Source organism: Poecilia reticulata, linkage group LG1 (assembly GCF_000633615.1).
Source record: "Poecilia reticulata strain Guanapo linkage group LG1, Guppy_female_1.0+MT, whole genome shotgun sequence".
Classification (NCBI taxonomy): domain Eukaryota; kingdom Metazoa; phylum Chordata; class Actinopteri; order Cyprinodontiformes; family Poeciliidae; genus Poecilia; species Poecilia reticulata.
In genome coordinates this window covers 8488773-8510860 of record NC_024331.1, presented here as the reverse complement: position 1 = coordinate 8510860, position 22088 = coordinate 8488773, and the positions used below count along the sequence as shown (strand labels likewise).

The following is a 22088-nucleotide window of genomic DNA, read 5'->3' as shown; positions in this document are numbered from 1 at the left end:
TATATATATATATATATATATATATATATATATGTTCCTGATCTTTAAGTAGTTTTATTTTGTCAAGTCTCAGAGTTGAGTAAACTTTTTGTTTCTGTATTAAACTGAAGAAAGAAAAGGGCAGGAGTGGGAACTACTTGCAGGGTGCTTAGCGGCAGGTTTTAGAATTTGTAACTAATGAAAATATTCAATTTTTTCTCTCGCACTTCCTTTAGTGATAATGTGATTTTTTTTTTTTTTTGCCACCTCCAAATCTTTTCAGACATTGCCATAAATGTTCAATAAACGACCAGCCTCTCCTCTGTAACACCCAACAGCTGTTGTTGTTAACTGATTTTCTCACCTGAGCTGTGGGCTTCTACAGCTCCTCCAGAGTCTCCCTCGGCTGTGTGTCTTGATTAACGCTCTCCTTTCCCCCGCCGGTCCGTTTAGGTGAACCGCTGTGCCTCGGTAGGTTTGCAGCCGAGTGTCAAATGTGAGAAATGTCTGGGTCTCGTCAACTGACAACTCTCTAAATCCAAACAAGAAACCTTCATTATCACCACAGTGCTGCTGCCAGGGGGGCTAATAATAAATGGGATCATGCGGTTTAATGTTGCACATAGTTAGACAGCCAGGTTTTCCACACTATGCTTGACTTTTAAATCCTGCATTTTATGCAGACATTAGGTGAGGCCGCTGTCTGAAACCAAGACGGCTTCAAAGGGCCTTAAAACTCCAGGGACCAAAGTCAAAATGAGAGACGACTTTAATAAGACAAGGAACTTTTCCATTACATGGACAGAGTAGATTCACTGGCTGTTCCCTGTTATTATTATGAGGCAGAGCAAACTTAACATTCTTCTGTGTATAATGCCTAAGAGTTGCAATAAATCCTGTAAAAACTCTCGCCTGTGTAACGTGTGTTTAGCTACCTCGAAAACTGGGAATGTAGCTCTGTTAAATGAGTAGGACTTTATTCCTGATGCTCATCAGATTCGATCACTGATCCGAGTGTTGGACACACGTCTGTCTGTTTTGTGCTTGTAGCCGTTTCCACCCAGGAAGGCCTCGGCCGGCCGCGTCGTTCACATCTGCAACCTGCCCGAAGGCAGCTGCACGGAGAACGACGTCATCAACCTGGGAATACCGTTCGGGAAGGTCACCAACTACATCCTGATGCGCTCAACCCATCAGGTACAAAATTAACTTACTCTGTAGTCACAGTTCTTCAGCTGTGTGGCTCAGATTCAGTGCAGCTCATTCGGCTAATTCCAGTTAATGCTCTGCTCAGATGAAATCGTCTGTACGAAGTACCAAATTTTCTTCTCCTCATAATAATCTCAGATGAAGGGAAATCTGGGTTTAGCTAAGCTTTTTGTCTTGAGACGTAGAATGAGATGTTAGATAAATAAGTAACAATCAATCATTTAACCATGACTCTGAAAATCATCCTGCGATTTTCAGATTAAAAGAAGGCAAATGTATTTTGAATATGTGCTAGAGAATATCTTCATGTCTTCATATCTTTACATACCCAACCATCTACTTGTTACTTTGAGTTGGCCACGTAGTGACTCTCGTACAGCAACAGAGTGTCTTCAGTCAGAGGCTTCTTCAGATTTGCTGTAACGCAGACCGCCACAGAAGAGCAAACTCTTTGAAGACTTACAACAACATTTAATTTTCCTTTTTGGGTCAACGCAGCGTTTTTGGAGCTGAACTGAATAATTAACCCTTTGTGGGACCATGTCTCATTGTAAAACATCTAGAGAATCAAGGTTAAAGTTTCTGTGCAGCTGTCAGCAGGCGTTTGTTAACCGAGGAAGTGGTGAGTATAGCTTTCTTTCTGCAGCTCGCCTCCAAGGTCCCAGTTGTTGCAGCAACTTTAATTGCCATGACCTCCCAGTCATAATATAGTAGTGCAGCTTGGGCCAATAACTTAAGAAGTAAAATATTTATGAAATTATGTCAACACTTCATTTTCAGATGACTTATTTTTATTTTTTTCAAAAATTATTTTTGGATTCGTTTTTTCATGCTTTTTTTTTTTTTGTCGCTCTTGAAAGTTTTACAGTTTTCTTAAGGAAGCCGTGGAACATATTAAAATGACTTCCAGCTTTGTAATGGTCACTTTCAAACGTAACTATTTAAAACGTTGCTATGCCTTGATGTACCACCAGATTGTCACTCTCGTTGTTATTGTTTTTTTTAATGGAAGCTCTCTCTGCTCCTTCACTAGGCCTTTCTGGAGATGGCGTATGTAGAGGCAGCTCAGGCCATGGTTCAATACTATCAACTGACTCCGGCCACGATTAACGGTCAGAAACTCCTCATACGGATGTCTAAGAGGTACAAGGAGCTGCAGCTCAAGGTAAAATAACGACAAAGAAGCAACCGACACTCAGGATGTGTTGGTCAGCCACTAAGCCTGGATATTTTCTTTCTTTGCAGAAACCTGGTAAAGATGTTCAGTCAATCATCCAGGATATTACCTCACAGCAGGAAAGGGACAAAATGCAAGAACTTGAACAGTAAGGAAACTGTTGCGTTCTAGTCCCTAAATTTTCAAAAAGTAAAACATTTACAGAGATATGTTTCTCTTTATTGTTTCTTGTCAGCTACCTTCCAGACAGAGCGCGGTCTCGCAGCCCCATCAGCCGCTCCCTGAGTCCTCATTCCCACAGTCCCAGTTTCACGTCGTGCAGCTCTGCCCACAGCCCCCCGGCGGCTCCGTGCCGGGGTCAGGACAGGGGCAGCAACGGCCTGAGCCCTCACCGGGGCTCCAGAGACTGGATATCGCACTTGAGACGAGGGGAGGATGAGAGGGAGCGGGACGGTCCCTGGAGGAACGGCGGCAGCGGCGGCGGTGGCAGCATGGACGACAGTCGACCCAACGGGAGGACGGCCGACCGGTGGAAGAGCTACCACAAACACTTGGGTCACTTGAGGTCAACAGACGAACGCGGAAGCGGCGAAGCGACAACGACGAGGAGCAGCAGAGACTGGCACCCGCGGGACAGCCCCCTGGGCTCGTCTTTCAACTCCTACAGGAGCATGGACGAAGATTTCAGCAGGACATCTCACTATCGGCATGACGCAAAGCCGAGGAGGAGGGACGGCGACCACCCCGTCCGGTCGAGACACTCCGAGTTTGAGACGACGAACGAGCCGCGGTGTCGAACGCCGGAGGACAAGAGGCGGAGCAGAAACCCGAGCAGGAGGCACGCCGAGAAACAGGAGAGAGAAGCTGCTCCCGAAAACACTGTGAGCACCTTTTGCTTCTGCATCGCCGGATAATTACATCCGTCTCATCTTTTGACCAATAAAATGTCTTCTCCTTTCAGGACGCCGCAGCCAAAGAAAAATCTGTTCTGCCACAACAAAGCAACAAGTCAAGAGAGGCGGCTGAAAATGACAAGGACGGAGAAACTGTGAGTAAATAATCAGGATTTTCATACTATTTGCGGACAAGATTATTGACCTGGTATGCTTTAAACCTAAATACTTGAATTGGCTAAGACATGCATAAATTGTCATAAATATGTTCATCATGAGCGGTTTACTGCTCCAGTACCTTAATAGAATTACTAAATGTAATTTTATTCATAATTTACAATTATACATACATGCATACAATTATACATGCATACATGCATACATACATACATGCATGCATACATACATACATACATACATACATACATACATACATACATACATACATACATACATACATACATACATACATACATACATACATNATACATACATACATACATACATACATACATACATACATACATACATACATACATACATACATACATACATACATACATACATACATACATACATATTACATAATTTATATCTTCTTTATATCTAAATACAGTATTACATAAAACTTTTTATTACTGTGTCTATATGGGCCTATATATTTTTTCTTTTCTTTTTTTACCTGTTAATGGGAGTGATAACCTTTTTTTTCTTTTATATGGCTCAAAATGAAGCAATAAATGTAAAAAACAGACTAAAACAAAGCGTGGAACAAAGTTCAAAATGTATTTTTAACAACTCAAACTTTGAAGCATCTATACAAGATTTGAAACATGTCAGTTTCTTGACAGTAAACGGTAGACGACTATCTGTATTCGACATTCAGTCGTATCAAACGAGTCCGTATTTTAAACATTTTTGTTGTCTGCAGCTTTAGGTCAAACGTGTAAGCGCCTTGTTGTGTGTTTGTGAAACATTTCCTTCATCCGTGTCGTCAGGAGAATGTGCTGGAAAGTGCCGAGGACACGGATGAAGAATGTTGGTATCCCAAAAACATGGAGGAGCTGGTCACGGTGGATGAAGTGGGAGGGGAGGACGACTGCATCCTCGAGCCAGATCTCTCTGAGCTCGAGGAGTTTGCTTCCTGTCGCAAACAGCCGATAGCGGAGCAACCGCAGCAGAAGCCCACGTCTCCATCGACTACAGCAGTGGAGGAGCACAAAGAATCCGGCGAGAAACCTAAACGGGAGGACTCTGTTGAGGAGATGGGGGGCGAGGCGTCAGCATCCAAAGTTGAGAAAGCAGAGGATCAAATCGCCGCACCAAGTACTGAAACCGAGAAAGTGAATTTAGAGACGACAGAGCAAAAAGTGTCGGACATCAGTGGCTTCCCCAGTGAGGAGTTCAAAGCGGCGCTAGAGGAGACGTGCTTGGAGAGCGCCAAGCTTCCCAACAACACGGCGCCGGAGGAGCCAATGGAAAATCATGTCTGTTTGTTAGACGACAGCAGAAGCCAGGAAGAAACACAGACTCCAGATAAAATCCATCTGGAAGTTCAGCTGAAGGACGTCAGTCTGAAAAGAGGTACTTCCCTATAATATGTGTGGGTTTTTTTATCTTCTTCAAAGGTGACTTTCAAAAATATGTTACATTGATTAGGATTTTTCATTTTCCGTAATCACGCAGCAACATGTTTTATTAAGAGGCTTAGAGAACAATAAAAGTTAAATGTCACTAAGCAAGTTTTACGTTGCGAGTGGATCGAAGATCTTTCCAAAAATAGTAATGAACCGTAGTGCAGAGCATTCTGGGTAAATACAACCAAAACAAATGCAAGAGTCAAGTGCTAGTGAGAAAAATGGCTCATTGAGTTTTCTTGAAAACAAAAAAAAAGAAATCTTACAGCCATGAAAATCTGACACTACTTCATTTTTGTTTTCGTTTTGTAAAGAAGGAAGTTGAGATCAGTGTCTTCTTGAGAGGTTTTTGTGCCATTTCCTTCAGTGGTTCTTGGTGTAGCGCCACCACAGGCGAGGAGGTTAAGCAAGTTTTTAAATTGGTTTAGATTGTTGGACAGTGTGACAGCGAACCTGGAAAATGGAACAAATGTAGCAGAGTCTACCGGACCGTCAGGTACGAAAACATCCTTAAAGTTCTGCTTTTGGGTTTTGGGGGGTTTTGCTCTGAGATGTTTGAGCAGTTGATTAACAGCTTGTTTATATTCAAATGTATTTTTGTAATAATTTGCCTCCACATTTTGGAGCTCAACTTGCATCTCGTTTCTGATTGAGGATTCCACATTTTCTCCACTGACTCATATTTTAATCAGGAGTCTTTACATTTGAGACTGTTTCTGTTCTATGAACCACCGTGGTTTAGAGAAAACCCTAACAAAATAAGTATTTAAAAAAAATCATCCTATGTGCCCAATTCTTCCCCCCAAAATTATAATTGAACTACAGAAAAAATAACTGTTCAAAAAACAAAACTTACTGACGTTTACATCAATAATAAGTGTATGTGAAACCAGAAAACAAAACTGTACCATTTTACAATTTTTTTCTTTTGAGAGGGAAAAAAAATCCAAAGGGACCAAACACAATAAGTAAACAATAAGTGAACTTAACAACAACTTTCTTATTGCTGAAATGTCTTTGACAGAGATCGAAGCCCCCTCCTCATCTCTAGAGCAGGACAAAGCTGTCAGTGAACACAGCATTCCTTTGGGTAAGCACATTACACTTCAACATAGTCACTAAAACTTTATTAACATCATAAAACATTGCAAACTGTTGCCACGTGGCCAGTTATATGACGCAGCCTCAGCAGCAGCTAAATCAATCTTGTTTCATATTTCAGAGGCTGGATTATAGATGCTTACGTCTCCCACCCAAAACTCTTCTCAGCTGTTTGAGAATCTGACTTGATCTTCACAAAATGTCACTTTATTTGTCACATTTCCAGTTGTTTTAAACTTTTGAACACTTAGTCTGACTACAAAGTGGGGACTTCTTTTCTCGAAGAATCTCCCTTGTATGAACGGCATGTTCTCTTGTCTTTTCCATTTTGAAGAGCGGCTGATTAAAGAGGTTGTATTTGTAACGTCACTTTTACATCCCAGGAGAACATAATGTCACGAATTACTAATTAAGAGTTCAATAAAACACTTAAAGTAACTTGGTAGGTGACATGGGAATTGGACAAACAAATTTAAGCTACACTTATTTTACAGAAATCTTCAGGGGTTGTCAATAGTTATGGCACCTGTGATTTGTAAATATATATATATATATATATATATATATTTTCTGCTATGCAATGTTTTTCACCTAAAAGCAATTGAACTCCGATTGAATGTGTTGTGCCACCTTTAAGGACGGAGACCGACAGCAGCATTCTTTTAACAGAACAATTGCCTTATTTCTGCTGAAACAACTTTTTAAAATAATAAATCACGCAAGCACATTAGACCCGAATGTTGAAGACTGCACAACGATACTTTTTAAAATGTTGTCACAAACATCACGGAAGGAGAATGCCAACCAATAAAAGTTTTGGCAAGTCCTATGTGAGATTCCCTGCTTTTCCTGGCCGAGACCCATGAGTCATGTGTTGTTCTGGTTCTGGGTGGTGTTGGACTGTTGTTGTTCTCTCTCTCTCTCTCTGACAGGAGTGGAGTTCATTGAGCCAAGAACAGGCTTCTACTGCAAACTGTGTGGCTTGTTCTACAGCAGCGAGGACACTGCAAAAACCACTCACTGCCGCAGCACCGTACACTACAGAAACCTGCAGGTACATCTCTCAAACTCCAACTATATATATAGAAATACAATATGGAGTATTTACATATCTACATTTTCACTTCATACCTATCCAAGCAGGATGGGGTGTTGGTGACATTCAACTGCACGTCTGGTGAACAACAGAAACAAAAGCATGTTAATGTCCTTGTTGGTTCTGTTGAGCCTGTTTGGTTTAACAGAACCAAACCTTCATCAGTCAGATTTTTAAAAATATAAAGTTCAGGGCTGTGTGATGTAGCTCAAATGCTATGCTATTGTGGTGAACGAATGCTGGAATTTGAAGTTTAGTCATATGCTTTTATTTTCACAGAAATACCTGTCCCAGCTGGCAGAGAACGGCCTGTCGAGCGCGCTGGCTGAACCCTCCGCGGCGCACTGACACCAGCTTGACCCTTGACCTCCAACATACAGTACACAGCAGGGGGAAGATCTGTGAATATGTGGAGTTTGTGTAGAGCTACAGAAAGAAGAGGGAGGAAAAAAACAACATGGATAATGTGACAAACAGAAGCTTGAATTTATTTTATTTGGACTGTTGTGGTAGTTTTTATTATGTTTAAATTAAACTAAAATGTCTTGAACTCTTCAGTTTTGTACATACTTGAAGTGAATTGTAAAGGAGGTTTACACTGTGGACTGCTTTTAATGACTGTCTTCCCAGAGTTCTTATGCAAGTTTTTCTGAAAAAAAACAAAAACAAAAAACAATATATATATTTATTTATTTTTGTTTTGCTGCAAAAAGTTCATCTGGAAATATGTTATTTTCTGTTTTAAGTTAAATCTAATTATTTGCATATTTAAATAAAACAGTAGTGTAAGGCATTTGGCAGATATTTTCTGGCCGCGATGGTTTAAAACGGCCGTGACACGGAGCTGATGACCTGGGTTTGGATCAGGACGTCCTTAGAGTGACCTCTTAGCCAGAAGCAGGTTTGTAGTAAACTTCCATGTTTGGTGTGTTGGCTTTGTTTCTTCATTCTAAATGCCATGCAACGTCTGTCCAAATCAAATTGTTTCTTAAGATTATTTGCATTTTGTCCATTTATTTGTGTTACAGCCTGAGCTCTCAGGGGCAAAATGTTTTTTTTGTTGTTTTTTTTTTCAGTTAAAAGGACAGTAGAATACATTCTCAGGCTTGTTATACTAAAACCAGTTTATTGTATAAATAACATTTATATATTTACATCTATGGCTTGAATTGAATATGGTTGACTGCAAATCTTTCAGGTAAACTCATATCACTGTAGTTTCCAATGATGAAATTATGGAAATGTTTTATTTTTTCAGTAGATTTTTGCTAAAATCTTTGCTTCCTAAGACAATCCCAGTCTAATGTGCCATATCATCTGCAGCAGCTCAAGCATTAAACTTGACCATGCATTTTTTTATGTTAATGTTCTGTAATGTGTATCAAGCCAGAATCTGTTATGCTCTGGACGCGGATCTTGTGAAATCGGTAATAGTGTCGTTTACAGGGACTGTTTCCACACATTTGTGATGCAAGAAGAAAACGTTGCAAATGTCTAAAACTATGTCAGCCATTATAAAATACAAACAATCTAATAAATCCCATCACATGGCTTCTGGTTTTGTATTTGATATCCCTAAAAAAACACAACGTTGCAACCAGTTTCCTTCAGAATGAGTAAATCGAGTTCAATTCTGTGTCATTTAAACTAAGTATAACTAGAACTTTTGTTCTGAGGTCTCTGAGTTATACTTAATAGATGTCACTGTTCAGATTTTTATTTAACAATAGAAAGCAAATGCATTCATTTCCTTCCGATTCAAAATAATGCTCTACTTTTTTCTGCTATGTCTTGTTTTAGTTTTGTTGTGCGACTATAGCATAATAGATCATCCAATGCAGATTTAATATAAATCTTAATATCTCCCTGTTCATGTGAGCTTCCTCACTTTTATTTTGTCAAGAGGAGCTTGTGTGTTGGCTCTAATTTTCTAGAAATTTCCAGATTGTTCCAGAAATGCTCCTGGGATTACATCCATGTGAACAAGGTGAACAAYGATTCAGACATTTATAAACACAATCTACACTGAAAAGTATTACTGTAATCATAGGCTGAAATATTTGCACTGTCTTGGTAAAACTGAATCGACAAGATTATTTTTTTAAATTAAATTGTTTTCCTTGCTTGTTCACCAGCTGAAATGTATTTACTTTCCAWAAGTGTAGTAGTGTCGTGCTGTTGCACAAAGGCTTTTTGTTTTTCTTAATATCTTTAAGTCTGCAGGTTTACATTTATTAGAGGTTGCTTTGAAATATGTTATATTAATTCAAAAAATACATATGTGAATAATTTGTGTACTGTTCTGTCTATTATTGCCTGATATCGGGTTGTTTATGCTTGTAACCCCATTTTGCATTTAAAAAAAAGTTTTGATAGTAGCATAGCTATTTACATCACGATTTTCTATGCAAAAATGTGGATTTGGTAGCTGTATTAAACGGTGACATCCATATCCAGGACACAACGTACATACTCTGCTGTACGACAGGGGGCAGCACTTCTCAGTCAACACGACCTCATGGATCTACATGGAACTTTCTAGAAGGAAATTCTTTGTTGCGCTCTGATTGGCTCCCCTGAAACAGCCCCCTCCTCTGGACCAATCAGATGAGAAAAACACAAGCCTTAAGTGACTGCGTTGCTGGGTAAGCGAAACAAAAACAACAGCGTTCGCGTCAGAGTTTAAAGCTTCAAGGTGCGATACGGTAGGTCTTTTACAATCTTGTTATTGAGTAAAACATTTGAGTGGGCACATTTGTACATTTAAAACTTCGGCATTGTTAGAAAGCTAATAGCTTCGTTCATTTAGCTGCTGACCGTTAGATGTTATCTTTCACTAACGTGTGGGCTTCGAGGTAAGATAAGTTAACGACGCAAGAGAACGGTTATTCTTGACGTGTACTGCATTTTGTAGTTATATGGAATAAGTCACTCAATAAACACCAGGGAAACGAATTACAATATTAACATTATCGTTTTAAACAGCGTTAGCCGTCGTTTGTCAACAGTACGTCTTTGAATGAAAATGGTTGAGGGGGGTGGCGGGGTTGTGTTGCGACGTGTCTGGGCAAACCATCGCTACACGTCTGCAGCCAAATAATGTAATTTTTCTGTTATTTTTCCTCCCTTTTTTTTGCAGTTATCTTCGGTGATTCTTGTTTTTGCACGGTCCCGCTGCAAAGGCTCTTTTCTACTGTAAACTATGGCAGCTGACTGCGAGGCTTGGCTGAACGCAAACCCTGTTGGTAAGTGTGAAAACCTCAAACGCTTAATCAGCTGGGACCGATATAGGGCAGTGGGACTTTTTTTTTTTTTTTTTTTTTTTATGTGGAAGTGGGTGATTTTTGTGTTTCCTCTCACTACACTCTGAATTCAGTCGGTTTTTCTACTCGCATTTTTTGTAGCTGAGAGGATAGTAAATAAACTAATTTCACCTAAATGCGATGTAGTTATTTTCAGAGATGTTCAAATGAAATGTGCGTCTGATCAAACGATTTAATTTGAAAGAGCCATAGAAAAAAATTAAGATGGCGTCTAAAAAGCTGTCATTTCTAAACGGCCGTCAACCGAAATATCAACAAATACATAATTTGTTATTTTTAGATGTAGCAATAAAGCGTTAAATAAACAGCATTTTGAAGAATGCTTAGATTTTTTTTTTTTTTTTTAGAGATTGAAGCGGATGACAGTTAAAATGTCAGCCAAAAGGTCATATTTGTTACTATAGAAACTGAAATTTTTCACAATTTAAAAACAGTGGGAGAATATTCTGCATTGAAGCAAATACACCATTTATAGAATTTTAAAAATCAAACTTGCTCGGTTTTCAATATAATTATTAATCTGTGCTTTACTGTGTCAATTTCAGAAAAATTATTTATTATTACAACTGATTGTATCACAAATGGTGCTCATTTGTCCAATATGTTGATTTCCGGTATATAGACTAAAACATTAAGTACTTTTGATTCGGAACGAAATAATCTTTCACCTTCTAGTTTTGTTGGGTCAAAACGTCAACGTTAAACATTATTCTGGACATATTTTCAGGCAGAAATCTAAAAAGGCAAACCAAAATACCAAATGAAAAACTGTCTTTGTGCGGAGTGAAAGCACCGACTGATGGCAACAAACGCACACCGACTCATTCTTCTGTGTCTTGACAGAGGCCGGGGACCTCAGCGACTCCTTCATTTCTGCCGAGGAAGACAATGGGGGATCCGGCGTCTCCAACAAGAACGCCATCAACGAGATCAACGGTAACTGGGTGTCTTCGACCAGCAACAACATCCACGAGGCTCGCCTGAAGGCAAAGGCCAAGCGGAGGCTGCGGAAAAACTCCTCCAGGGACTCGGGCAGGGGGGACTCCCTCAGTGACAATGGGGAAGTGGTGAGGGGACCCTCCATGGCGCCGACGAGTCCCAAGAGCAAGCTGCTCGACCGAAAGTCCCGCATGGGGAAGGGCAGAGGCCTGCCGAAAAAAGGTGACATGACGACGCTTCCTCAATATTTCTTCTGTCTGTGCTTTCGGCTGCGTCAGGAATCCACCTCTCCCAGTGGGTTGGAGGGACTCACTGCTTCCTGCGGTAGCCCTTCCAGCGCCAATCCATAAACCACTTAGCCGGTTGATCTCGAACGCCTCAAATCCTTAAAGCGAGCCTTCTTTCGTGTCCCGCGTACATCCGAGCCTTTCTGCAATTTTCCGCTGCAGGTCTGATGCAGAACCCAGCCAGCATCACTGCAAAAACACAAAACCCTACCAAGTATTTTTGGTCTAGTTTCTAGTGCAAATATCTCAAGAGTGCTTGAAATAAGACAAAACTAACTGACAATTAACTTTTCAACACAATAGAGAAGCTCATTTTAAGTCAATAATTCCTTAAAATAGATTAAAAAAATGCTAGTTATAACAGTCTTAACAAGACGTATCATAATTTGTAACATGGCAGATTATTTCACTTATAGCCCATATTTTTTCATCAGTATAAAGGAATTTTTGACTTTATATGCCCTCCTATATCTTGCTGAAAAGCTACTTGTTAGTTTTGTCTTATTTCAAGTTTACTAAGATATTTGTGCTAGGAACTAGACTAAAAATACTTAGGATTTTGTGTCGCGTAGCATCAGCTTTATGTTTTTCTGATTGGAATCTGCAGAATTTATTAGTCTACAATTTCTACCCGAGTATGTTTGGCTAAAAAAAAAACATTCTAGCACATCTGAATGTGTTGCTAAAGAGAGACAACCTCTTGCTCGGAGCAAAAAGTTTTGCCTCTCTTTAGTGATGCAACTCATCTATCCTCTCCTTCAGACTGCAGTTGGGTTTGCCCACTTGCCTTCTTCCCATGGGCCGCAGACTAAAGGGCATGTCCAGTTTTTCTTGGCACCGAGTCTGTCCTGTCTTGGTTACACAACAGTTCTCTCGCATCAGCGAAGCCGTGCAATTTGAGCTCTGGGCTGTTCTGCATTTGATCTGTGTTACATTTTAGTTGAGGTGAGAGACATTTAGTGTGGGCGTGAAGCTTTCTTTCTTTTTTTTTCTTTTAGTAAAACAGACGAGAAAGCAAGCCGTTTTAGCACCGAAGTGGGACGGATTCTCAACTAATGTGGGATGAGCTAAATATAGTGCTCTACCCACAAAATGGGTGGAACTGATGGGGGGTTTAAAGGATGTTTTCAAGCTGCTTTGGTGTTCTTAAACTGTCTGCAATCTGCTGGGGGCTCACCCTTCAATTGTTTTTTGTGTGTTTGTTTGCGCCTACACTAAATATGTAGCCTGATCTCCATGTTGGCAGCAACTGCAATGATGCTTGTTTTTGTCTTTTATGTATAGTTACAGTACTGAACTCAATTGGAACAATGTGTGGTTGTGGCTACTGTTAACTAGCTGCTAATATACCCTAGCTAGCTAGCTAGTTAGCTTTTTTTTGCGTCCATCGTGAGCCGTTGCTTGTTCGTCGTCGCCACCGGCTCACTTCTATTGCTTACCCATACGATACTGTGCTGGTCTTAAATTTCGTCGTCGCTGGTCTTAAAAAGGCTTCAATTTGGGCTGGTGGAACCTGCGGAAAAGTGTTTCCACTGACGAACGTGCGCAAGACACTCAAGCTGAAGTTTCTCACCTTCTTTTATTTATTTCCCCCTTATTGAGTTAACATGAGCAGATGTCAGGGCAGTAACTTTATCTCTGACATTTTACCTGCAGGTGGAGCGGGAGGAAAGGGCGTGTGGGGAAGATCGGGTGAAGTTTACGAACCGGTGGAGGTGGACAAGAAAGACCCCAACTTTGACGAAGATCAGGTAATTACATTTGCATTTAGGACAATCGTTCAGCGGCGTATTTGATCTGCACTTCAAAACAGCAGAGTTTTGGAAGTGTTTGTAAAATACTTTGTTTTTACTGCTCTGCTGCTGCAAAGCGAGCTAAAATTAGCCGGTTATTTAGTTGTTAACAGGTTTGAAGGTGAGATTTTGAAGTTTGTGGTGCAGATTTTTCATCTGTCCTGCTAACACGAGAAAATGGAAAATAATTGTTCTCTTCTTTTTCGACAGGAAAACTGTGTGTACGAGACTGTGGTGCCTCCGCTGGATGAGAGGGACTTTGAGAAGACGGTCACCCCCATAGTGCAAGAGTACTTTGAACACGGAGATACAAACGAAGTAGCGGTAAGCGCTCCAACATGTAGAAAACATCCTTCCACCGGGTTTTCTTTTGCCGCCTTGAGAGAGTAGCTCAAACTAAATTTCTTTTCCCGTTTTTGTCAGGAGCTGCTTGCGGACCTGAACCTGGGCCCCATGCGGAGCGAGGTCCCGTCGCTCGCCGTGTCTCTGGCCCTGGAGGCCAAGGCCAGCCAGCGGGAGCTCACCTCCAGGCTGCTGGTGGACCTGTGCGGAAGCGTCCTCTCCCACAGCGACATGGAGTCCTCTTTCGACAAGCTGCTCAGAGATCTGCCGGATCTGGTCCTGGACACACCTGGAGCGCCTCAAGTAAGTTTCCAAAACCTCCGACATGAAGTGTGTGTTGGCCAGGGTTGACGTTGTTTGCTTTTTGAAAGTGTGTGTGTGTGTGTTTTTAGTAAAGTTTAAAGCAGGGTTTGGTTATTAGACATCATCCAAAGCCATGATGACACATACTTTGTCCCAGCAATATAAACAATTACGTTGTCGTTTTAAGACCAATTTTAAGTAATATATTGACAATTTAATAATAATGCAAGTTTGCTTCCTCAGAGACCAAAACACGTTTAATTATGTACAGAACACTTCACACTGCAACTGGAAGATGTTTTAAATATCCAAAACGCAACTAAAACAGTAAACATCACACACAAACCGAAACCACAAATAAAATGGATTCTGACGTCTCTGTGGACAAAATTTCCTTTCAGAGAATATTATTAATCAGAATTGAATTTTTAATTTATCATCCAGTTAATCGATTAATTGCGACAGGCTTAAGCAGCCCTCTGAAGCAACCGACACGTATGTGGTGGTGCACAAAAGACAGCCGTACAAGTTGAGATCACAGTTTGCAGCAAGCCATGTTGGGTTAATAATTGTTTGGTAACTATTACTACTTTATGTCCATCCCACGTTACACAATACGTTCTTCTCAAGGCTGCTGGTTTCGTTTCTGAAGGAGGAGTTTTACCTCTGCTGGTGGTTTGGCAGAGGGGAATAACGCTGCGGTTTTTATCTGTTGGCTTGTGAGAGAAGAGCCACTGTGTGCGTCTGTGAGCTCTTTCCTTTCCAGTCTGCGCACACATGAAATCCTTTGCCATTGTCTATCGTTTCTTGTAAAATGCAAGCTCAGCAAAAAAAAACAAACCGTGGCCCACTCCCCTTCTTACACGGTCTGATTTATCTGACCAGTCGGCTTCTCTCTCTCCCTCTCCCTCTCTCGCCCCTGGGTGGGTTTGGTGGGGCTTTATGACTCTGCCCTTCCCCCACACCTCTGCATACGCCGCACTTTCACTCGGGGGTTCTCTCAGTTTCACACGCACCTCGGTCTGGCCACTGCGCCGCGCCGCGTTGTAATGTAGCTGCCTCTGGTCTGGAAGAGAAACAATGAGCGCACGCTTTGTGGAGGCCAGAACAGCAGAGCCGGCTCTTTCCTTTCCCAAAACCGTGCGGCCCACGCTGCTGTAAACAAAGACGCATGTCCCCCCGAGGCCACCGTTGTTATGTCTGCTTGTTTGGGATGCGTGCACTTCATTACAGCTGTGGCACGGTACAGCTGTAAACATCTCATTTACTAAGTTGGTTTCTGATTCAGGGTGTCTGTACATCCTCAGTCCTGAGTTTATCTAAAAGTAAGTCCTTTAAATGTCTTCAGTTTGTTTTAAAAACTAAGTTTGCCTTTAATATTTCAATCACAGGTTTTATAATATTTCAATCACAGGTTTTAAATTTTTGTCTTGACAAGGACTATTTAAATCTCGTATATTCTACGTATATTTACCTAACTTTTGTCAGGCAAATGTTTGAGTCACACTCATTGCAGTGTGTAGACGGTTGAGGCGTACTGCTAATATAAAAAAAGTTGGCTCAATTTTTATTTTTTGCATCTGTCACATGTAAGTGCAAATTTATTGCTGTTTTTGTGGATGAAGTTTGTGCATTTCTGTGGATGTGTAGGTTTTGAATTTGAGTCGGTGAAACCTGTACAAATTCTGCAATATACTGGCGAGAAAAACGTTTCAAGAAAGAAATGTTGCAATTTTTATTGCACAAATCTAGCGCTGTTTAACAATGTTAAAATTTACATTCTTCTCATTATGTTCTCTTTTCAGTTGGTTGGCCAGTTCATCGCTCGGGCTGTTAGTGACCAGATACTGTCCAAAAGCTACATCGACGGCTACAAAGGCAAAGTTGACTGTGAACATGCGAGGTACGCAATGTTTATGGAGGCACTTCTACTTGTTTTCTATTGTCTGTTTACTACTCCATGCTGGAAATGCGACTTAACTTAGYAGATTTTCAGTTGTACTAGCTAAAAATTGACACTCATAATGGGTTATTTAAATTGTTAGGTAAGATTAAGTGCATCAAAAACGATTGTTGAGCAAATAGCTGAGTATAAATGTGCAGTATAAATGTGTAAAAATTTACAGTTTTGCAACTGAGACAGTTTGATGGATTGGTGGATATGTCTTTATGAGCCTAAGAAAGGATCTGACTAAATATTTAGTTCAGAAACTTTCAAGTGTTTTTATCCTGTCAGTTTGAAGCATCAGTTAATACACCCTCACGTCCAAAGATTGTCACTTGAGTTTAAAAAGTTAGSCTGGCAGTGTGAAACTGGTCTATTCCAAGATTCGGGACATGGTTCAGGATCCAAGCGTAGCCACTTCCAAAAGTATCCGAACTGAGTTTCAGTTAATATTAGTAGAAACATTTGAAGAGACTTGATTGACCTGAATTATGGAAATTCCTGTAAACCACACAAATTGACTTGCTTTATCGAATCTGCAGAGCGGCGCTAGATCGAGCAGCTGTGCTGCTGAAGATGAGCATGGGCGGCCTTCGCATCGACAACCACTGGGGGACGGGCGGAGGCCAGCGACCCGTCATACAACTCATCAAAGAGGTAGAGTACAATCTAGTGATTGCACTTCACTAGACAGAGAAGGGTAGTCTTCACTTTCCASGAAAGTGAAGAYTRCCCTTGAAAACATGGAAACTTTTGACATTCATTGAAATACAGTATCACAATTGCAGGGTTTTATGCAACCAAAACATAAATCATATTTGGCTAAAGCTGAATAAATTTCATTCTGGATCTTCCGTTTTCAGATGAACCTGCTGCTGAAGGAGTACATTCTGTCTGGAGACGGTAAGGAGGCAGAGAGATGCCTTCGAGACCTGGAGGTCCCGCATTTCCACCACGAGTTTGTCTATGAGGTACGCGCAGCGCCTCGTCCGTCTTCCTGCTGTAGCAGCTGCTGCGTATTTTCAGTTGCGTTTTTCTGAAAACCTGTGGCACTCTYGCCAGGCCATCGTGATGGTGTTGGAGTCCCGAGGRGAGAAAACATTCAAAATGGTGCTGCAGCTACTCAAGTCACTCTCTCTGTCTTCCATCATTACCGAGGACCAAATGCGAAGGGTAGGGAGCCACCTGCTGTTTGAATCGGGCACTGCAAGTGAAACTCGTTCAATCCTGAAGATTTTTTTTTTWWATTTTATTTCATGTCTCTTCCAGGGCTATGAACGAGTTTACATGGACATCGATGAGATAAACATCGACGTTCCTCTTGCATATTTTATCCTGGAGCAATTTGTGGAGAAGAGCTTTCACATGGGAGTCATTGGTGTCATATTAAGAGATCAGTGTCCGCACCGGTGAGTGCTTTTTAATTTCACACAAATGTYTGCAGAGATCCGACAGTGTTATTTTTTTATTTTATTTTTTTTCCCGCTGYGCTCATCGGCGCTCTSTGTGATCTGTTTGTCAGGAACCGAAAGAGGTTCGTCAGCGAGGGAGACGGCGGAGTTGTGAAATTTGAACGGTACTGATTAGGCCTTTTAATGAGCCAGAATACCTGAAAAGAAGTGGAAGAAAAAAAAAACTTACCGTTTTACTTGCATTCTTTTTTTGTTTGTTTGTTTTTTTTTAATGGTGAAGTAAAATGTTCTCCCTTCCAATGGTATAATTCTGGGTAAAAAAGAAAAGCTGCACTTTTGATTTAAACTGAAGTAGATCACTTTACTTCAGTGTTTCTATACAAACATTTACATAAGCTATCCCTTAAAGTGCCACACCTCTCAGTGTCAGTCATTCCATGTTGTTTTGTACAGTTTATTTTTTTCTTTTCTGTTTTACTGCTACTCCTTTTGTTTTCCAAAAGCAGTGTTTGTACCAAGATAACTAATTTGTGATGAGAGCTTTATGAATCTGTGGAAGAAATAAAGAAAAAAATAAATAAAGGGAGGGTGTTAGTTCAATGTCATAACGGGTGTAAAACTGGCTGCTGTCTTTGTATGCTGTGTTTCACTTCTACGCTGTGCTAGAACACATCAAAACAAAAAACATCCATCAGATAACTTATAATGCTTTATTTTTGTACTTAGGCAGCAACTTATGGCAATTTYTTTGTTTATTGATTAAATAATTATAAAATGTTTTTTTTCCTATTATTGTCACTATTAAAATAATCACTACGTGTTGCACAATTYCTCAGATAAGCTGCCGCTACCGACAAACTTATGTGTCTGCAGCTTTCTTAAAGCGTCTGCTCACTTACAAAATAAAAAGTATAACTTAAGTTTGTTCCACTGATTACAAAAATACTTTCTCGCCAATGTTTGACTCATTGGAGTTGTGCTCTTTATCAAAAAGTCGTGTTTTTTTTTTTTTTTTTTTTGTGGTTTCAAGTCCTCAACTGGGCATCTGCTGTCCTTGCTCCTTCATTGCCAGTTCCTGCTGCTTGACGGCCTCTTGAGCCTCCATCTGCATCTTCTCCAGTTTCTCCAGGGTGACTGATTTGAGTGGGAGCAGCTTTGGCTTACACAGGACCATGGTTGGGACGTCTTCCATGTAGAGCTGTCCTGTAGATGCATCAAAAATAAAAAGCCCCAGAAAGTTTTTTTTTTTTTTTTAATAACCTGGATTTATTATTTAATTGCTAAACATCCATTTCACATGTTTGCTCTATGCTTTATTCTGAAAAGTCAGAGAAGTTCCTCACTGATTATGTTCTTTATAGACATGGTGACCCAGAATGTCCAAACATTTTCATGCTAGTGATTTTTATGTGATCGATCAACGCAATTCAATTCGCTGTCATTAATTACAGTTATTGATAGTCACTTATGATAGTATCAACATTCTACAGCAGGGAAATATAGTGTAAAATATAACGGAATATATGTTATGAAATGTCTCTCACACACTATACACTTGATTAGTCTGAGAACAAAACAATTTAATCTTTATGGGAAGATTAAACACAGGTTAGCCTGTAAGGCTGCAAAATATTTGTGACTGCAGTAGAGGTTTAACTTTCAGTGGAAACAAAAACTTATTTTTTTTAAGCTTTTTTAGAAAAAAAAATATTTTTGGTAAAAAAAATATAAGCTTTTTCACAGTTATTCCCGAACAATTTAGAAAATCTTGTATTATTTTCCTTTAACCTCATAGCTATACATAGTCATGTCTTCCTGGATCACAGAAAATCCCAATAAAATCCAATGAGGTTTATCATAACTTGGCAAATTATGAGGAAGTAAAGGGTACGAATAATTTTGCAAATATTTCTATTCCTAGTCCAACTACCATAACTAGTTAACTGAGCGCAGATAGTGATAAGAAGGGAACACAGGAATCTTTGACTAGTTGTGCAAGGGTTTGCAGATGTCTCAATAGTCCACAAGTCATACGGAGCATCCACAAACAAGCTTTAGTAACTACTACTGTTCAGATGACAAGCGGCTGCGATGCAAACCTTGCTTAGGCAGAACTTCTCTCAATATTGACTTGACCTCGGGCATCGCTGTGTCTTGTGGGCGCGTGCTGAAAGGTAAGAAAAAAACACGTCTTATCTAGCGGACTCAAAATGATCAACACTAATTCACGTACATGCCACATATGCAACTGTAGTGATGAAATGTAGTGATAAAAGCTGATGTGACCCTTCCATGTTCACTTTTCTTAAACATTTTTCTGTACATATAAATAATTTCAATGGCACATTTGAGAAAAGAAGCAGTTCGAACACTTCTCGAACCTATCACTTTTAACCACAGACGTGAATTATTGCGGATTAGCACAAAGCTAATCCCATGTAGCATGTTAGCGACGATGCATTTACTTGGGCCTGGATACGTTGAGGGACATTTTATATTTAAAGAAGCTCCTTGCGAGGTTTAGCTGACTGTCTAATCAGGCTTAGAAAACGTTACAGCGAATGTTTAAATGCGTTATTGTATTTTTTCCTCATTCTTACCTTTAAGCACCAGATAAAGGTTTGCTGCAGTTGCCAGGCCAACGCGTCCGCAGAATCACGTGACGTTCTTCTGCGTTGACCTCATTAACACGGCGCTTTAGCAGCACCTACAGGCGGCTCGGAGAATTGAAGCTAAGCTGATATGTTAAAACGGCACAGTTGTACTTTGTTAGACAGCTTATGTAACGAAAAAACGGTCCAGTAAATGTAAATAAATATAATCCTCTTTACATTTTGCTCTCTAATAATACTAACGCTAATAATGTTTCTACTGCTGCTTCTAGTAATAATAGAACACGCCTTTGTCCTGCTTGTTCTGCAAGCTTTTAATCTCAATGTTTTGTGTCCAAGGGTGAGCAAGGGCGTGTTATCTTCGGTTTAACGCATAGAGGCCGATGTTGCAACATCCCTCAGAAACTGGTTTTCACTGATAAGTCTCAGTGCTTTGCTTGCCTGTTTGTAAGAGCAAGATTCTGCAAGAAGCATTCAGTGCATAACACAGATTCTGTAAGTTAATCATTGCAGCTTCTWTTAGTGATACTAAGGCTCCTCTTGCAGTTAGTGATCACCGCTTTAGTTGTTTGCAGAAACCTGCAGCAGGACTCTAATCCTGCTGTATTAATATCCATCTGTGTAAARAATCTAAGTTGGATTTTTCTCACTTTCTCAGGTGGTAATTCTGTGTGAAAACAACATGTAGATTTGAAGATGGACACCACCAGCTGGTGAAATTATTTACATTTACTTTCACTGCAGACGCATTGAGCTAAATCACAAAAACGGGGTCAAAATACTACAAAAAATATTAACGGCAAACATTTCATAAAAATGTACAATGTCCAACTTGGTATGCTGTTACTGCTGCATTGTCAGATAAATCATTTGTTATGATATGGCTCATGTATTTCACTGTTTTAAAAAGGTCTAATGCTTCATGTGCTATGTGAAGAGATAATAAGGTTTATCGTTTGAGCTCCCTAAAGTTATGGAAATCATAACAACCCTGTTTTTAGGTTTCAACAGAATGCTGTACTGGACAGCATTAACTAGCTTGAGGAGATGATCGCCACGTCATCAGCTTTAACAAGACAATCACCCACTGTGCGTCAAGCCAAAGAAATATCAACCAAAAAAAGAAATGAGTAAGAGCAGAAATGGTATTCCACCACATTGGAAGTCTACATAAAATTTCCATTGATCAGTTTTTTTTWWAATTCAAATTATTTTCTTTAATGCACACATTTATAGATTAGTCCTGCACCTAGTTTTAAAACATAGCCTAAAAGGTTGTTGTTGTTAAGTTCTTTTGAAATCTGTTCACAATAATCTGTTCAACCTTAGATAATGACAACTGGCCTATTATCTCCAGTATTTAATATCTTGTCGGTTTTGTCTTTTAGCATGTGCATTGAAATAACCAATAACATAGACTGAGGTAATGTGTTACAAATCCACTTCAAACATAGAATAAACCTGTTGATTCTTCCACTGGCCTACTTCAGATGTTCTGCTGACCAAATGTTAATCTTTCACTCGTTACGTTATTAAAAATACAATTCATCTTATCTTGAATTCATTAAATAGATAATTATTCAATTAACTAATTAGTTTCCAATTTATTTATTTCCAAAAGTACATCATTGTTGTTGGTTTGTACATGATCAGAATGTGCAGGTAGCTGGACTAGGAAGGGAACTCAGACATCTCTCTCCACTGTGACGGACACTGTCTCGTTTTGAGGGGTTCTGGGGTCAGAAGGAGGAACTGGTCTGCCTGATGGATTTTGGGTTTGTTCCTGGATTTGCTCCAAGTGGAGGACGCCTGGAGAAATCACCCATAGGGAAGCATCCAGGAGGGATATTGATTGATCTTCGAACAACCTCAATTGAATTTTTTTCAATATGTAGGAGCAGCTACTTTATTTCCATCCTTGTAAAAGAGACTTTGGTCTCAATTGTTGTTGTTGTTTTATACCTGGTTAGTTTTTGAAGTTTAATAGCAAAAATAAATAAATTTTAAAGCCTGAAAAGTAAAAAGTTTTACTTTTTCTCA

At 40.0% G+C, this 22088-nt stretch overlaps 2 protein-coding genes and 1 long non-coding RNA gene across 5 annotated transcripts in view; 2 read left to right on the top strand and 1 right to left on the bottom strand.

The window, feature by feature from the left end:
- rbm20 (RNA binding motif protein 20) overlaps positions 1–8643 on the top strand; it is a 50828-nt gene extending 42185 nt beyond the window's left edge. For both annotated transcript variants that reach the window (XM_008411124.2, XM_008411197.2), the window contains exons 6-14: positions 1030–1176; positions 2222–2353; positions 2434–2513; positions 2601–3246; positions 3327–3413; positions 4257–4842; positions 5920–5985; positions 6929–7050; positions 7372–8643. In XM_008411124.2, coding sequence (XP_008409346.1) covers positions 1030–1176; positions 2222–2353; positions 2434–2513; positions 2601–3246; positions 3327–3413; positions 4257–4842; positions 5920–5985; positions 6929–7050; positions 7372–7440 — 1935 coding nt within the window. In that variant the 3' untranslated portion in view covers positions 7441–8643. The remainder of the gene's footprint in view (positions 1–1029; positions 1177–2221; positions 2354–2433; positions 2514–2600; positions 3247–3326; positions 3414–4256; positions 4843–5919; positions 5986–6928; positions 7051–7371) is intronic.
- A 1049-nt stretch (positions 8644–9692) lies between these two features.
- Positions 9693–18677, top strand: pdcd4b (programmed cell death 4b). Of its 2 annotated transcripts, none has more exons than XM_008411397.2 (13): positions 9693–9797; positions 10232–10337; positions 11259–11576; positions 13298–13392; positions 13645–13758; positions 13858–14079; positions 15885–15982; positions 16567–16681; positions 16888–16995; positions 17087–17197; positions 17294–17433; positions 17547–17600; positions 18467–18677. In XM_008411397.2, the coding sequence occupies exons 2-13, from the start codon at positions 10295–10297 to the stop codon at positions 18531–18533; spliced, it is 1485 nt and encodes a 494-aa protein (XP_008409619.1). In that variant the 5' UTR covers positions 9693–9797; positions 10232–10294; the 3' UTR covers positions 18534–18677. The 2 variants fall into 2 exon arrangements, with proteins under 2 accessions (XP_008409619.1, XP_008409708.1); XM_008411486.2 differs by having other exon boundaries at positions 9722–9787; positions 18467–18533.
- LOC103466008 (uncharacterized) lies at positions 17682–20144 on the bottom strand. The gene is made up of 3 exons (XR_533909.2): positions 20037–20144; positions 19536–19603; positions 17682–18639 (listed from the first exon to the last, which is right to left on the bottom strand). It is a non-coding gene; the product is annotated as an uncharacterized LOC103466008 (long non-coding RNA).
- Positions 20145–22088: the final 1944 nt, after the last annotated feature.